Genomic DNA, 16,397 nt, shown 5'->3' with positions numbered 1-16,397 from the left:
TTTCTCGACCTTGAAATCGATGAGTTCAAATTGTGCGACTGTCAGATGATTTTTCCAGCTACCAACTTGACCTTTATTAAAAGGCCAAAAACTTCTTTGTTAATATATATAATTTTTTATAAAAGCACAAGATTATGACGCGTGTCACTTTACAAAACTGTATGTACACAAGCAATTTAAGGCAATTTACTTTCTTTTAAATATTACAAATGAACTAGAGAGATCTCTAAATTTAGCTTTTATTGTTTTGAAATTTAAAGATTGGGCAATATTTTTTGTTTCTTCATTTGTCAAACTTTCTCCAATAAAGTTTGCAGTTTTTTTAATTTTCAATTCTGCATACTGCGTGTTAGACAACGTTAAAGGTTAACTGTACAACTTGTAGAACGTAAATCGTTATTTGTTATCGTAAGTAAATTTGTAACATAAGTATCTACAATTTGATAACACGTTAATCAAAAAAAAATTATTTTTTGATTTATAATTTACTTCTTTTAAGTCTTCATAACACAAAAACATAACGTTGTCGTCGTCATTGTGTTCGTATCATCCTTCCATGCTCTAAATATCCTTCACCTTCTTTTGCAAACATTTTTTGTTTGCCTAAACAAAATTTTTAATAAAAAGTAAAATGGTTAATTTTAAAATAGTTTGACAACCCTACAAGTTACTATGGTAACTTTCAGTAAAATCAAACCTGCTAAAAGTTGTCGTAAAACAGTTTTTTATTTTTAGGCAAAAGTTTGCACCATGGTTCTTGATTAATGTATGGAAATGTCATTGCAAAGTTATACCAGGAAACGGCTTGGTCTTTTGGGTTGCGTAAAACATAAATAACCTAAACAAATTATATTTGTATATATTTTCACCCTATGCCTTTGTTACCCTGATAAAGTGTTTAGTCCCCTTTGACAACTTTATAAATTTTTCCCTATTACCTTAAGGTGTTCATCTGATAAATATTTTACGTTTACCTTGTTTTTCTTAAATTTTTTAAAAAAATTGTGTACTTTAATATACAAATACAACTTTTTTTATTTTCGATATAACCCAACCATTTTAGGACCTGTTTTTGGATAAGAAACTACGATTATGTCACTTGTTTTTGGCTCCCATTTTTCAGATATGTACTTTGCAATTTTGCTATTAAATCCAGGTTGAAAATGATAGCCATTTCAGCTTGTACTTGGGGAATTAAACTCATTTAAGACGTAATCTTCATAGTCAACTACGGACTAAATCAGGATTTATTTCTACCTTGTAATAAATTACATTAATAATAGACATAAAGTCGTACACTACACATCGAATGTTTGATGCATAATTAAAAACAAAAAGGGCATTGAAACAAACAAGGCAAATTTTCCCAAAAAACGTAATTGTCAAAACAGTTGTAAGATCACTTGTCTTTTACGGTTCTAAAGAAAACTCTCTTGTACTTTTCGGTCATAATTCTTTGTAGTATTTAAAGCTCCTAGATAATTCTCTTTTGTACTTTACGGTCCTTGCAAATTTTCTTATGTACTACGGCACTCGCAATCGTACTTTACGGTCCTAAGTTTTTTTTAAGAACCGTAAAGTAAAAGTAATTCAAGTTTTCAACCGCTGTAAAAATGGAATCGTTGCGTTATAACAAAAAACTCTTTAGCATCTTTTTTAATTTGATTTTCTTCGGCCTGACAAGAGTTCGTACTGTTTATAGCGCCTTAGACTACTTAGGGTCCAAGTCTAACTATTACTATAAAAAAATACTTACTTTTGAATTGCTGTAAAATAAGAATTTTTTTTTATAAATGGTAGTAATGTGGATGACAGTCATATAACGTAGAGTATGCAAAACTTTTTTTAATTTGTATAATAACACGTGACTTACAGGTATATTAGTACTCGAAATTGCATCCACAAATGGTAAAGCTCTCATAATAAACACAGTTTTTAACTTTAAAGCTCTCATAACAAACACAGTTTTTTTAAAACTAACAATTAGTAAACGCAAAGAGAAATTTACTTAAAAATTAATGAGGTTGCAAGCAATATTCGTTTAAGTGTAATTGTTACAAATTCTGATGTTAATATATTATTGCACTTTTGAAAGGAAATCTCATTACAATATTTTACCCAAAGAAATAAAAAATTTAAACAAAACAATGCCCGTGAGAATAATAACAAAGGAACACTAGAAATGTTTCTTGCATATGAAATAAATAAAATTAAATGTTAACAAAATTCAAATGTAAATAAGAAAGTGAAAACGTATACATAAGCATATTAAATGGTATGGCATATATATTCGATTACTTATACAGTAATAAGGTTAAAAATTACAAAATCATGCATTTAGGGATTGTTTGATTTTGTAGAATATATTAAAAATTGATTCAATATAAAAAAAAATTTAAATATAAGTACAAATATATGAAGAGGTGTTGTGCTAATATTTAAAGTGATAGTATATTTGTACCACATTTTATAAAGTACGAATTAACATAAACAAATTACAAAACAATGTAAAAAAACATTATTTTCATATTTTTTACTTCTATAAAAAATAACTAAAATAATTTTCGAAAAAAATTAACAGCATTATGCATTAATACTTTTACGTAAAAGTGGTGTTTTTTCTGAAGAATTATTCTCATACATTGGATCTTCTGTGTCCCTGTTTGCAGTAACTTCATCATAATTAACATTCAGTCTGTTGTAAGAGGCAACAACCATCAACTAAACACAAAAAAATAAATTTAAAAAGGTTTTAAATTAAAAAAATATACAAATAATAAAATTACAAATAAATATGTATACTCTCCATATTTACAAATATATATATATATATATATTTAGGTTTTTTATCTATTATTAAAAACAATAAAAACAGATAAAATAGATAATACATTAACAGGATAGAAAAATTATCAAATTCATAATCACATTTATAGAACAAGAATATTTTTATGTACTACAGTATAATATCAATAAATATTTTTAACATAAAAAAAACAAGTTGGTAGCTATTATTTTAATCAATTCAGATAAATTTAACTTACAGTGATCATAAGAGTGACCGCTAGATTAACAATGGACATAATAATAAGATTATTAAGCATAGATCCAGCCCATAGAGGACCCAATATTTGACCAATTCTTTGGCAAAGCATTCTTATGCCCTGATTAAATGCTAAAAAAGAAAATTGGGTTAAACAAATGAGGTTAACCCATTAGGAATTCAGTTAGTTGTTCCTTACTTAATATAAAGAACATCTTATATTTGGCTTAGTTAGTTAATTTCAAATATTGAAAAAATGGAATTTAAATATCTACTTTCATTTTACAATATTCTAAATATACAAACAATTAAGTAGAAGGCCAATACAGTCAAACATTAACTTACCTTGGTATTTTTTACTGGTAACTTTTGAAAATAATGAAGCTTGAGGTACGAAAACAAAAGGTAGATCGAGTACAGTTAAAACCATGTGAGCGCAAAACAAAACTACCACCCAAAAGGTACCTAAAAAATAATAAATAAAAATGTTAAAAAAATAAATTTGATAACAAAATATATAAAAACACTATTCAATATTCTAAAAAAATAAATGTAATAGTTTTATTACTTTCAGTTTTATTTTAAGTTACCAATATAAAATGTTAAATCAGCTGTGTTGTTAATTGTTTTTTGAAACAAATTCATTTTATATATACAAATGTAATACAATAATTTTAATTTATTTAATTGTAATAAAAAATACCATTTTTTGTCTACCTTTTGGGGCTTTGAGTGAATATATAATTAACGGAATAAAAATGATATAAAGAATTGTAAGTGTAGTTGTACCAATCAACAACATCATTCTATCTGACATATATTTGCTCAATTTTGCAAGTGACAAAAAACTGATGATGATCTAAACAACAAAAGTAAAAAAAAAATTTAAAAGCATTTAATAAAGCATCAAATAATCTGCGTATGTGCTAGATTTAGAATACATTATAAAATATATTATAAAACATATATGTAAAATATAAACTTAGTATTAAAAATGTATATACATGAGTTTAAAATACCAAAATCAGTTAAAAACTTACTGTAGCCCCAGCGGCACAAAAGAATATACTATTTGGTAATTCTCCCCAGTCAAATAGGCGCAACGTTAACGGTGTGACCAATGTTTCATAACTACATTGCGCAAACAGTAAAACAAATGTGACAGACAGGCAAACCACCACCTCTTCACGCATCAAATCTAAATTCCATGATTGTTTAGTAAGTGTTACAAATTTGTGTATACAGTTTTTATGGCATATTTATAACTGCTGAATAATGGCAATAAAAATTCAGTTGGCATGAAGTAATGGAATATATAAAATAAAATAAAAAAGAGCTATATTTCTATGCATATATTATAATTAAGATACATCTACTACAAATTTTTCTAAGTAAATACATATAGTAATGCCATAAGTACTACCTTTTATTACATAAAATCCAAATTTGACAGGTTGTTGAACTTCTGTTTCAGCAGAATCTATTTCTGAATTATTAATTCCATTTGAAGCATTTTGCTGTGCAATAATTTGCTGTTCTTCCCGTTTAATTTGATGAAGTTCTTTGTACAAAAAAAACATCGCAACAAAGTGAAGACCCCAAACCAAAGCCATAAAAAGCTAAAAAAATAAATTTGAAATGCAATATTTCTAATAACTTAGGTTTTACTATAAAGCATGGAAAAATATACAAAATGATTTAAATAGTTTGTCATTTCTACTGACATGTGATACATAGTTTTTTTTATTAGAGTTATGCAAATACATTTATTTGCATTAGTTAACCAATCATTGGCTAAAAAACAAACACTACACACACCTAAATAGTAAATCAGGCTAAGTCAACCGGGTAAAGGTTGGTTAAATAGGCCTATTTAAAATTAGGCCAAATAAATTTGTTTTAAAGTTTTTTTTTTATCAAAAATAAAAAATTATTTATTACCCCTGGTGCAGTATAAGCATTAACATGATATGGTCCCATATAAAAATCCAGTTTCCTTAAAAAAATATTAAACGCTGGGCCCAATAGTAAACCAAATTGTCGAAGGGACATCATTTGCGAGAAGACTTTTGTTCTTTCCTCTTCTGTTGTACTTCGTGAGATCATGCCAAAAATAGAAGAGGCAGATCCAGATCCTACTCCAGCTAGTAAACGACTTCCCAAGATCATAGCAGGACTGGATCCAAATAAGTACAACAGATTTCCTTTTTTTTTAATTATAAACATTATAAAAGTTGACATTTATTGACCAATAAAAAAGTCAGTTCAATATAAAATTATAAATCATACAAAACACAGTTCATTCAAGGTTATACAAACTTAAATAACAATTAATACCCTATGTATAGAAACTATTAAAACATTTGCAATAAAATTACCTGCAATTTCGAACAAGTCACTAAACATGACAGTAGCTTTCGTTGACCCAGTCTTGTCAGTAAATATACCATATAATGGTCCAGAAATTAGACCTGAAAGGCTAAATGATGACATCACAAAACCAATATACTGTTGTGGTGCATTTAGGCTGAGTAAGTACAGATTCAATGTAGGAAGGATAACCGCTGGCAAAAATAGATTTTATCAACAATTATATATGCATATATATATATATATATATAAACCGGCAGCGTGGTGTAGTGGTAAAAACACTTGCTACACCACACATAAGGTCGTGGGTTTAATCCGATCCCCATTGATCTTATGCTGTAGTGCCCTTGTGTAAGGCGCTATAAACGGTATAAACTCCTGCTATGCCAGCACTTAATCAGCAGCATAATTTTTGGGCAATTATAATCTATAACATCCCAAACTGCCACAGGCAACTCGAGACTGGGTCGGAGTAACTGATGTTACTCTATGTTTAAGTCGCTTTCGACTTTACCACATCGAGAATAAAGATATATACAAAAAAATATATATATATATCTAAATATTTTGAATAGTCCTTACTAACAATCGTATTTGTAAAACTTTAATAAAACTTAAACTAGTGAATATTAAAACTTAAATAAACTTACCATATTCAACACCACTGAAAAAGAAGTAAAGACCAATAACAGCATAAGTGCCGACTTTTTGTGATTTACAACACCCTTTCATATTTAGGTCATTAAAGTTTTTTTTTAAATGTACAATTTTTCCTTTAACTGCAACCTAAACCAAGGTTTCGTAGAAAGTTAAACTGTGGCACATTGCCAAATTAGTTACATAACTCAGTCAGCTGATTTGTTTACATAGTTTTACTTTTAGGGATTTAAAAGGATTTATTTATCCTCATAAAGTACAAATTTATTCTTACTTTTAAGTACAGCTTTAGATTAAAATAATATTTACATTAATATGTTATGTCTGAAAAAATATTCAAAAAAGCTATTTATTGATAATTGCTTACTGTCTGGTTTATATTATTTTTTTTTAATAAACGACAATGAAAACAATCAACTATTCTTTAATGCCAGTCATTTTACACGTTTGTTATATTCTATTCAGCCATTGTTTTTATTGGTTTATTTAATAAATACGTAAATCGCAATTGTGTTTAATTTTTGAATAAAACTTTTGCGTAGATTAATTCGTTTAAAGTTAGTAAAATGTTTTTATATTAAAAATATATACTTTTGTTCGAACAGTTACACTTTAGGCAAAACCATGTTGAGTAAATAAAAAAAGATCATGCACGCTAAAAATTTGAAGTGTTCGTTAGGTGTTTTTTAAGTATACTTTTTGTAACTAAAACCGACTAAACAGGTGACAGGCTGATAATGAAAAAGCACAATGCGTTGGCGTAATAAAATATGTGGTGTAGAATGTAGATCAAGTAAATCGAAACGTGTATTGAACGGTATTGAAGCGATTCCAAACGCTTATCATATTACGTCATTTTTCGTGTAACGCCATCTGACCATTTTTAGTAAAAGTAAACTTTTAAACTATAAAATTGTTTTACAGCAGGGGAGTTAGTAATTTTGTTTGTTTATTTAAAAAACTTATGAATGTGTAGTAAAAGTCACAATATACGACAAAGTACAATCAAATCAGTAATAACTAATAAATCTTTAGTAAGTTTTGAAAAGTTTTCAATATTAAAAATGTGTTTTTAACGTAGTTTGTATATTAAAAAAACAAAAAGGGTAGGTTTGGGTTTTTCACATTGATTGTGAGATTTAAAATTAATACTTGCATGTTACAGAATCATTAGACAATTTATGATAATAAAACTGGTTATCAAAAAATGATTTAAGTTGTTCCATTTTTGAAAAGAAGACAAAAACTTTGCATAAAATGGCAGCAACTAACCAATCTTCTATTGAAAGTGAACATGTACGTCCAGTGAATGAAGGTAGTGTTTCTTGTAATTTATATTAAAGCGTAATAAACTTAACTGCTGTATTGTTGTAGCACCCATGAGAAAGATGCTATAAATAATATGAACTTTTGCCAAGCTTAAAACTTATGACAAGATTAATTATTTGGCCATGTGATTACCAACAACATCATCCAAAAAAACACTAATTTAATATGATAATTGTACTGTATTGGACTTTTGCCTTAAATTTTCGCATTGTGTCAGTACATGATTCCTTAATTTATTTACTTTTAATTTATTGCCGTATATGGATATGTATATATGTATATATATTTATTTATTTATTTTGTAAATTTGAAAAGTAAATTAATAAAACGACTTTTTTAGCTGTACAGGAATACAGGGTAATAGAAGATGGGGCATTGGCATATTACCTTCAGGAAAGAGAAAGTAATTAAACTTTACAAATTAATTTTTTTTAAATAACCTATAAATACATATTCCAAATAACAAAAAAAAAATTATATTTAAAATGCTGTCAAAATGAACATTATAGTTGTAAAAAAATAAATTTAAAAACCTTTGAAAAAATTACCAAATTATTTTAATTATATTGGTTATGTATTTAAACTGTTAATAAAATTATTGAACCCTTTCTAGTTGAGCACCATTATTCCAGCAATGTTGAACAGAGAAGGACCGTGATGGGGGATATTGTAACAGCAAAGAAACTTCAGGATGAAGAAGATACGGAGGCAAGAATATTAACCATGGACCAACAGGAAGAGATGTAAGATTAATTTAAAGTATAAAGTGTTCTAATAAGGTCCTAATTAATCATGTGCACTTCTCAGGCTTACCTTTTCACCAAATGCATTTTTACTTTTATTAATTTGAAAGATATTTTAGTATACTTTAATGTTATATCTACCGTGACTGTAACTCTATTATTGCTATATATATATAACTTATGATAAATTATTTTTATTTTATAATCGTGTTAATTAATATATTTTGATTTCGATACTTTTATTGTTTTTCCGTTTTATTAATTTGACAGTAATTCTAAATAACTTGTTTATTTTTCTTTCAATTAGTAAAAGTAAATTAGTATTTTTTGTTTTTATTGGATAAGTTTTGGTTTTTATAACGTTTTTATTTGCATTAATTTATTATTAGTAAAGAACTGGATGGACGATTGGCAGAAGTAATGCAAGAAGAGTTAGTTCACAAACATTTAATGGAGGAGAAAAAAAGAAAAGAGAGGGAAAGAAGAGACCAGGTAAAATAAATTTAAATTTTTGTAAAAGCAAAAGTAAGCAAAATCTAATTACATTTTTTTTGTATTTGTTTAGGAAACAGCCTTAATGATTAGGGAAAGAGATAGAAGAAGAGGTAATGTTTCCTTTCATTTTATAGTGGCATAACTTATTTGTTAGTCATAATGACATTAATGCAATATACCAAATATATAGATATCCGAAGAAACGTTGAGGACCATAGATTGGCGAAAATGTTGAGTAAGGAGGAATTTGAAGAAGAAAATCGAATGAGAAAGCTATCAGATGAGGTAGCAAGTTGTTTTTAATCATTTTTATCAAAAACATTTTTATGTATATTTGTGTGTTATAGTTTAAAATTTAGTGAAGTAAAGTCGGCATTGTAGGTTAACCTCTAAAGTTATTTTTCAGTTGCGTTTTGCTTTATGCTGTTTTCTATTTTACATATTACCTAACCATAAACCTGTGGCATCATTTTTGATTAGTAGCCTATAAAAACTAATATGATATAGGAACTTGCCAAAAGATTACAACATGAAGAAAAACTTAGGTTAAAATATAAAGAGGAAAAAAGAAATAATATGAAAACTGTGGTGGAGATGCAAGATGAAGAGTTAGCTAGGTAAGTTTTTAAATAAAAACATGGTGGGTTTTGGTTGTGGTTTATAAGAAAAAATTACTCACAGATCAAATTTTTTTGTTTTTTTTTGCTAATTTGTTTTTTGACTTTAATAATGATCAAGTGATTTGCTTGTTTTAAGGTATATTCATGAAAGGGATATGGAAGAAGCAGAGATGATGTACCAGCAAGAACAGAGACGCAAAAAAGGAAAAAAGAAAACAAGAATGGTACTAAAAATGTTCTGAAATAAAATTGCTTAAATATTTCTTAAAAAAATCAATGTGTAGAAATAAAAAAGTCCGAACATATTTATTTAAAACTGTTTCTTATAAAGCCTCCCGGGGATGCCCCTCCAGGGTATTACCCAGATGACCTTCCTGTTGATCACCCTCGATACAGAGATCATGAGAGACCTGGCCCTTCATCAAGGAATCGACCCCGGGAAGAAACAAAAAATCCCCGGGACAGAAACTATCATTCAGAAAGATCACATAGAACTCAAAACAATGAATCTTTAAACCAAGGACCTGACTCCCGCTCTAGAGATTATCATGAAGGAAGAACTCCAGAAAAACAAAGATCCTTCGACAATAGAAACCTTCATAAGGAAGAGAAGAAAGGATCTCGAGGACCGCAGCGACCACCTCCCCCAAAAACCAATATTGAAGAAACTGTTCCGAAATCTATTAGGGAAAGAACATCTGAGAGGTATTAATCTGTGTCAGATAAAATTAAACTTTTTAAAAATTAAAAATTTATGCGTTTAAAATATTTTATCCTTATTTTTGCAAAGCCCTGTTTTTGATCGAAGAAGAAATACAGTAAGAGAACGACAAGAACCCACTTCTGACCACCCCCCACCCCGCCGTACTAACAGTGAACAACCTCGTCGGCCCCCTCCACCCCAAACTCAACCCGAACAACTTATTGATCGGATGCCAGCTCATTTTATTGAGCCATTAGAGGGGGATGATGAGCAGCGAAGTACTCGTAGTAGTGGACCGCAAAGAAATGGTTCAAGGGATAACCTACAGAGTGAGTTGTTGTTAGGTTTAAAATTAAAGTTTTTTATTCTAAAATTTTTTTTAACTGTTTTTAAATCAGATGATGAAGATTTAGAATATGGTGAGGGTTTCAGTCGTTTGACTGAACAAGAATCTTGGTACCACGAGAGGAATCAACCACCTTTACAAAAGAAAAAGAGCAAGGGAGATTGCAAACAACAATAAAATATAGTAACAACAAAAATGCATTTTGTAACAAAATTAGTTTAAAATTGAATTGTGTATATATATTAAAATTTGAAAATGTAAACAAATTTTAATTGTAAACAAACTTTTTTTAAGGGAATTAAAACATCGACAAAAATAAAAAATTGTAAACAGAAATGAAAATTGGAAATGTAAACAACATTATTAAAAGGAATTACAAACAGGGAAGAAACAATATTTGACCTAATAATTAAAGGTCAAGTTGGGTTGATTGGTAATTTATATGTCAACACTTAAAAGTCAAGTATATTGCTACAGTTTAAATTTAAATGTGTTATTTTGTGATGATATCTCTAAAATGGCATGTTAGTTTAAATCAATGCAAGCAATAAAAAACACAAAGAAGAATGCTGAAAACTGTTAAATTTTATTACCGATGCTAATGTGATAGATATTTTTTTACTGCCTTTACTGATTTTTATTATTTTATAATGTACCTATTTTATTTAGCATATTTTTTAAACGTTTTTCATATAATTAATTTTAGCAAAATAACCTTAAATTTCCTTGTCAGATAATTTTTGTAGTTGATTATAATCAACTCATTTTTTGATAATGTAACTCAATTTGTACTTTTAATATTCCAACTTTTATATTATTTGTATATATTTTTATTTAATGCAATACCTAAAATTGTTTCATATCTTATGTTAAAATTCATTGTACAACAAAAGTATTAATATTGTTTAGTGTGATTTAGCTTGTGAATTTTTGCCAAAATTATGTTTTAGAAGCCTTTATAGTACTGTATTTTTGTTTCATTTTCCTGTTTAGTTATGTGTAAAACATACCATTGTTACTTTATTTGTGTTTAAAATAAATACATGTTTAGTACAAATTTAGGTTCATAGTAAATTTGATATTCTTATTACTACAAGTAGACATTTTAAATGCTTGACAATTTAAAACACAGCAAAAGTTTTTTCCTTTAAAATTTAATTACATAAAAAAGTACATTTTATTTTATGCTATTAAAGACAAAAACGCAAAGTGCTTTGCTGAATTAAGGATATTTTACAGATGGCTCCAATACACAAATGGATTTAAAACAGAAATTGTTAATTGTTCGAAGGTAAACTATTTTTATTGTCATGACAGTTTAATGAGTGTATCAACTGGTACCCAAATTTAGATGAAAAAATGTTTAGAATTTACGTTTTTACAATATTTATATCAGTAATAGCTGATTTGATTAATTCACCAGCAAACCTTTAAGTTGATTTAAGCAAACACATTAAAACCAATAGTTAAGAAATTAGTTTTAACACATTTACTTTATCAGTAAGACACCAAAGCTTACACAAGATTATAAAAAAATGATAGAGAACATTAAGGTTTATGGTACTAAAATAAAGTACAAACCGCATTTTTTTTAACAAAAAAAGAGCATTTGATACGAAGAACCACTATACTGTAACGAACAGTTTTTAAAATAATTAAAAGTTTGCACAATTAAAATGAAAAAGAAACATCTAAAATACACTACAACTAAAGCAAATCTGCTTTTTAATCAAAAAGTTTGTGTTAAAACACAGTTTTTATTGTGGCAGAAAGAAGGAAAGAAAAGAGCGGGAATTAAAGATGCAGATTAGACTCCTCCATACACACTCTCATCACTGTACGCTATGTAGAGAAAAAAGTCTTCCTCATGATGCTCCTTAAGAAAGAAAAAAATGTTTTTACTTGGAAAATTGGAAGCAAAAAACTACCACGGACAATTCATTAATCCTAATTACAGCTAGAAATTATTATTATGCTAAGTTCAGTAATACCAGTATAATTACACTTGATATGGGTTAATATTTACAAAAAACTGGCGCGTTAAACACTAAAAATAACACAAACTTATGCCTTTAAATACCGAACTAAACAGAATTCAGTCAGCATAATAACAAACAATTACAACAATTAAACTTGCAAAGCATACAACAATTAAATAAGATTTTTTATGACAAGTAATCTACAATCAAAGTACCTGGTACAGTTGTCCCATAGTTGTACTGGTTGGTGGAATCACATTGTTAACGAAAAAGAACAAGGCTTCTTCAGGCCTTAAATGGATTCGCTTACGAATCAAAAAGTAAAACTGTCCAACTAAATATAAGAGTAAATAAGCCCCTGTTAACACCATTTTTAATGCATAGAATTGTGTAAGAACGGTACAAATATTGTAATACTTTAACACTACCTGTTAAATCAGAAGGTACTAGATACTTCTTTTTATCCAAATCACCAATTCGAGCTTTTGCAGCTTTCTCAACAATAACCTTAAATATTATATATACACCATTAAAAAAATCTTTATAATCAGCTTTGAATTATAATTTTTTAATCTATTTAATTGGTTTAATGGAACACTGGTAATTACCAAATTTTTAATTGGGGACTTAAGGGGCTGTAATACTTAATATAATGAGTTTAATAATTTGAATTTAAAAAATAAATAAATACAAATAAAATGCCAAAGCCTAATGTAAACTAAAATTTTTTATAAACTACAATTGTATATAATATATAATTTTTCTCCATTTATTTTTCCACGATGACAGAAAGTCATAATTACAAAATATTGTACTACCCCTGCCCAATCTTAAGTTGACTTTAAGAGAATTTTGGTCTTGATTATTTAATATTGGCTTTATGACCAGTTAAAATTTGTATGTAATGCTTATTTTTTTAAAAATGTATCGCTAATGCACAGCAGAAGTATGTATCGCTAATGCATTACAAAATCAGGCTCAAATCCGTGTCATAATGCCTAAAAATATTATTAATTAAGTTTAAGTTTTTACTGGAACACGATCAGGGTATTTTCTTCGGATTTTCTCGCCCTCACTTCTTCTCTTATCAAAAGTGTGTTCTTCCTTGTATTGCCACTTCATAGTTTATTTGTTCGATCTTTATTTTAATTTGATTTATAACTTACAAACTTATCAGTTGTCTAAGCATATGAACAAAAAATATGGTTTATTTGGTAAAGTTTTTCTTAAAATTGCAATTTAATAATGAATGTAAAATAGTATTTTACAACTCAAAAAGTGCCTTTATACTTTTCTTGTTTTGTCTGACCTTGCTTACCCCCTGACGTTCATAAAAATACAAACTGACAAAGCAAACAGACGTACGACGAAGTTTTTGATTTTAAATTGACGCTAATTATATAAATTGCTAATAAAAAATATTATAAAATACATCATAAGGTGTATAACAACTAATAAGCCGGTATAACACTACAACATTGCGAAACTATTACACCAACAAATTCCACAAATCTTGGCGAGTGACTGTCAACAAACAAGTCAGCTGATCGAAACAAACAAAACATTGTGACGTCATGATATTCATCCGCCGTGACTTAGAGATATTTCTAGGTATTAGTTTGCTTTTAATATTTAAAAATAATTGCATTAAGGTTTTTTTTTTTATTTTTCTTAATATTAAACACATTTTGTGCAAGTTTTATACAAATTTAATTGGTGGTATATAACGCAAGTGTTAAAATTATATAACAAAACTTTATTTTAAGGTTAGTATATAACGCAAGCATAAATTATTTAACAAAACTTTATTTTAAAATTTAATAGAATAAATTAGGAGGTGTATTAAAAAAACCTAACTCATAGCATACTATCAATAGCTGACTTTTTTATATCTCAGTTAAATAACTTCTTTTCAAGATTAAGTTCTACAGCAAAACCATAGATATTACATTACACGGTATTGCAATCAATATCTATGATAAAACAGCGTAACACATTAAGCCAACCATAGCATTAATTGTTTAGCCGCATTGTTAAATATTACTGCTCAGTGCTCAGGTGTTTATTAATCGAGTATTTAAACTTGATGTCGGTGTCTCCAAGTATTTTTTGCACTTTGGAATCGATCATTTTAGATTGTGCGACTGTCAGATGATTTTTCCATTCACCGACTTGACCTTTTCAAAAAAAAGTTGTTAATAAACAAAAAAAGGTAAACGACCTGAATCACAAGTTACGATTCTATAAAATTAAATCGAGATTTACCTTTTCTTAATAAAAGGTTGGCAATCTTTGTATCTACTTGGTTAGTTTTCATCTTATTAAACGACGTGACGTCAGCAACATGTTTTATTTCTCCATCAGATAAATTCTCGCCAACGAATTCACTGATTTTTTTAATCTGACTGCACAAATCCTGTTTAAAGGAATAATTTGTGGTTGTATTTATACTAACAAACACCTTTTAGTATTATCTATAGCTTACTTCTTTCATGTCCTCATAACACAAAAACATGACGTTGTTGTCGTTTTTGTGCTCGTACCATCCTCTAACATGCTCCAAATATCCTTCACCTTCTTTCGCCATATTTTTTTGAGTTCCTAACATTTTAATTCATATTATAAGTTTATCAAACTAACTAGTTAGCAAACTAAAAATGTAAACAACCTGCAATGCATTGGTCATAAAATTTATTTTCGTTTTTGGGCCATAATTCAGAAAAGGGTTCTTTGTTGCTAAAAATCTGACCCCTTAAGAAATAGTACATTGATACTGCTTGGTCCTTTGGATTACGAATCACATAAATAACCTGCAACATGTTGATTATCTGAAGTTAACCTATTATCTTGTCTAATCCATTTATAATAAATCTTAACCAACCTTAGTTCCTTGCTTTTAAAATTTTTCAAAATTAAATAATGGAGCTGGTAAATGAGTTCCCAAGACTCTTTGTTCCATTGGAAAGTTGTCAATCACTTGAAATTTTTCTAAATTTAAGAATGGTTAGTAATAAATAGTAATAATAAAACTTTGTAACCAATTTTTAAAATAGAAGTACCTTTTGGTAATATGGACAAATAAGCAAAATATGGTCTCATCACATCAGTTTTTTCTAAGAGATTTTTGTCATTTCTCTACACCATTTGTCGAACAATTTCTCTTGTCCATGTTGTTCCTTAAAAACATGTATTTTTTTTAGTTTTTTTTAAGCAAAATTCTAAATAAACTGATAGAATAACTAAATGTTAGTATTTGTGGATAAAACATTTAACCTAACTTTTATTGGTAAAAAATTCTTTAGAATAAAGCCAGTTTACGAATTTTACAAATAAACTCGTAATAAGACATAAGTGAGTTTGGTGCTTAGGTTAAAGTGGTCGATCATTGCAATTTAATCCAAAATTTTAATTTATTAAGATAACATCATCATAAACCTTACCTGTTTTGATAAAAGAAGCAATAACAATGTCGCCTTTTCTTGGTTGCCATTCCTCATATACGTACTTGGCGATATCGGCATTTAATCCGGGTAACAAATAAAAATCTTTCCATTGGGTTATTTCTGGCTCAAGCCCCATACTTTTTACAATTGCGTCAACATATGCGTCTAAATTGGGTCGTTTTTCCTCTGGTATAAGCTCAAATACCTTCTTACATATAGCTTCAACGCCGTTCTTACCCCCCGACATTGTAATAACTGATTCTACAATGGAATTGCAAAAATATTGATTCAAATTAAAATCTTTCGGCGATTTTTCGGCGACACTAAATTACAAAAATGGCAAAGTCTATTTATTTTAGAACATGCAATAGCTTACAAGAATAATATTGCTTTGGCAAATCTTTTTGTAATAAACGATTTTACTTTAATCTATGTTAAAAGAGATTTCATTATCGTCTATTATTTTTTTCTATCTGCAGTTAATTAGAATTTTAAGTCTTAAGCAATCTCTTAGGTTAACCGCCCTGTTGTGTTTTATACACTAAGCTTTAAGCCATATATTATATACACAATAAACGCAGCAATTGCTTGATTTTAGCAAAATAGCTTTGTTCTTAAACCTGCCGAACCATATCTGTTTGGCTGAAATAACCGCAGACAAACTCAGTT

General features: G+C 28.2%; 4 protein-coding genes across 5 annotated transcripts; 1 reads left to right on the top strand and 3 right to left on the bottom strand.

Annotated features, from left to right (window-relative positions):
* Nucleotides 1–1,838: 1,838 nt before the first annotated feature.
* On the bottom strand, nt 1,839–6,250 carry LOC145750040 (major facilitator superfamily domain-containing protein 8-like). The gene is made up of 9 exons (XM_082565954.1): nt 6,064–6,250; nt 5,422–5,607; nt 4,985–5,247; nt 4,467–4,662; nt 4,084–4,241; nt 3,761–3,902; nt 3,389–3,508; nt 3,045–3,175; nt 1,839–2,721 (listed from the first exon to the last, which is right to left on the bottom strand). Exons 1-9 carry the CDS (start codon nt 6,143–6,145, stop codon nt 2,584–2,586), a joined length of 1,416 nt encoding a protein of 471 aa, XP_082422080.1. The 5' UTR covers nt 6,146–6,250; the 3' UTR covers nt 1,839–2,583.
* A 744-nt stretch (nt 6,251–6,994) lies between these two features.
* LOC145749824 (uncharacterized) lies at nt 6,995–11,443 on the top strand. Of its 2 annotated transcripts, XM_082565688.1 has the most exons (13): nt 6,995–7,104; nt 7,236–7,385; nt 7,740–7,802; nt 8,013–8,142; nt 8,532–8,634; nt 8,708–8,747; nt 8,828–8,922; nt 9,145–9,254; nt 9,394–9,481; nt 9,589–9,962; nt 10,048–10,289; nt 10,359–10,489; nt 10,601–11,441. In XM_082565688.1, exons 2-12 carry the CDS (start codon nt 7,328–7,330, stop codon nt 10,481–10,483), a joined length of 1,428 nt encoding a protein of 475 aa, XP_082421814.1. In that variant the 5' UTR covers nt 6,995–7,104; nt 7,236–7,327; the 3' UTR covers nt 10,484–10,489; nt 10,601–11,441. The 2 variants fall into 2 exon arrangements, with proteins under 2 accessions (XP_082421814.1, XP_082421813.1); XM_082565687.1 differs by having other exon boundaries at nt 10,359–11,443.
* On the bottom strand, nt 11,389–13,485 carry LOC145749825 (gamma-aminobutyric acid receptor-associated protein). Its single transcript, XM_082565690.1, has 4 exons — nt 13,318–13,485; nt 12,714–12,792; nt 12,501–12,619; nt 11,389–12,182 (listed from the first exon to the last, which is right to left on the bottom strand). The coding sequence occupies exons 1-4, from the start codon at nt 13,405–13,407 to the stop codon at nt 12,114–12,116; spliced, it is 357 nt and encodes a 118-aa protein (XP_082421816.1). The 5' UTR covers nt 13,408–13,485; the 3' UTR covers nt 11,389–12,113.
* A 593-nt stretch (nt 13,486–14,078) lies between these two features.
* On the bottom strand, nt 14,079–16,224 carry LOC145750758 (amine sulfotransferase-like). Its single transcript, XM_082566837.1, has 6 exons — nt 15,726–16,224; nt 15,427–15,461; nt 14,954–15,095; nt 14,771–14,886; nt 14,551–14,701; nt 14,079–14,462 (listed from the first exon to the last, which is right to left on the bottom strand). The coding sequence occupies exons 1-6, from the start codon at nt 15,973–15,975 to the stop codon at nt 14,326–14,328; spliced, it is 831 nt and encodes a 276-aa protein (XP_082422963.1). The 5' UTR covers nt 15,976–16,224; the 3' UTR covers nt 14,079–14,325.
* Between the last annotated feature and the right edge of the window lie 173 nt (nt 16,225–16,397).

This window comes from Corella eumyota, chromosome 4 (assembly GCF_963082875.1).
Source record: "Corella eumyota chromosome 4, kaCorEumy4.1, whole genome shotgun sequence".
NCBI lineage: Eukaryota > Metazoa > Chordata > Ascidiacea > Phlebobranchia > Corellidae > Corella > Corella eumyota.
The sequence above is the reverse complement of the archived record's forward strand: the minus strand, read 5'-3'. Positions and strand labels throughout refer to the sequence as shown.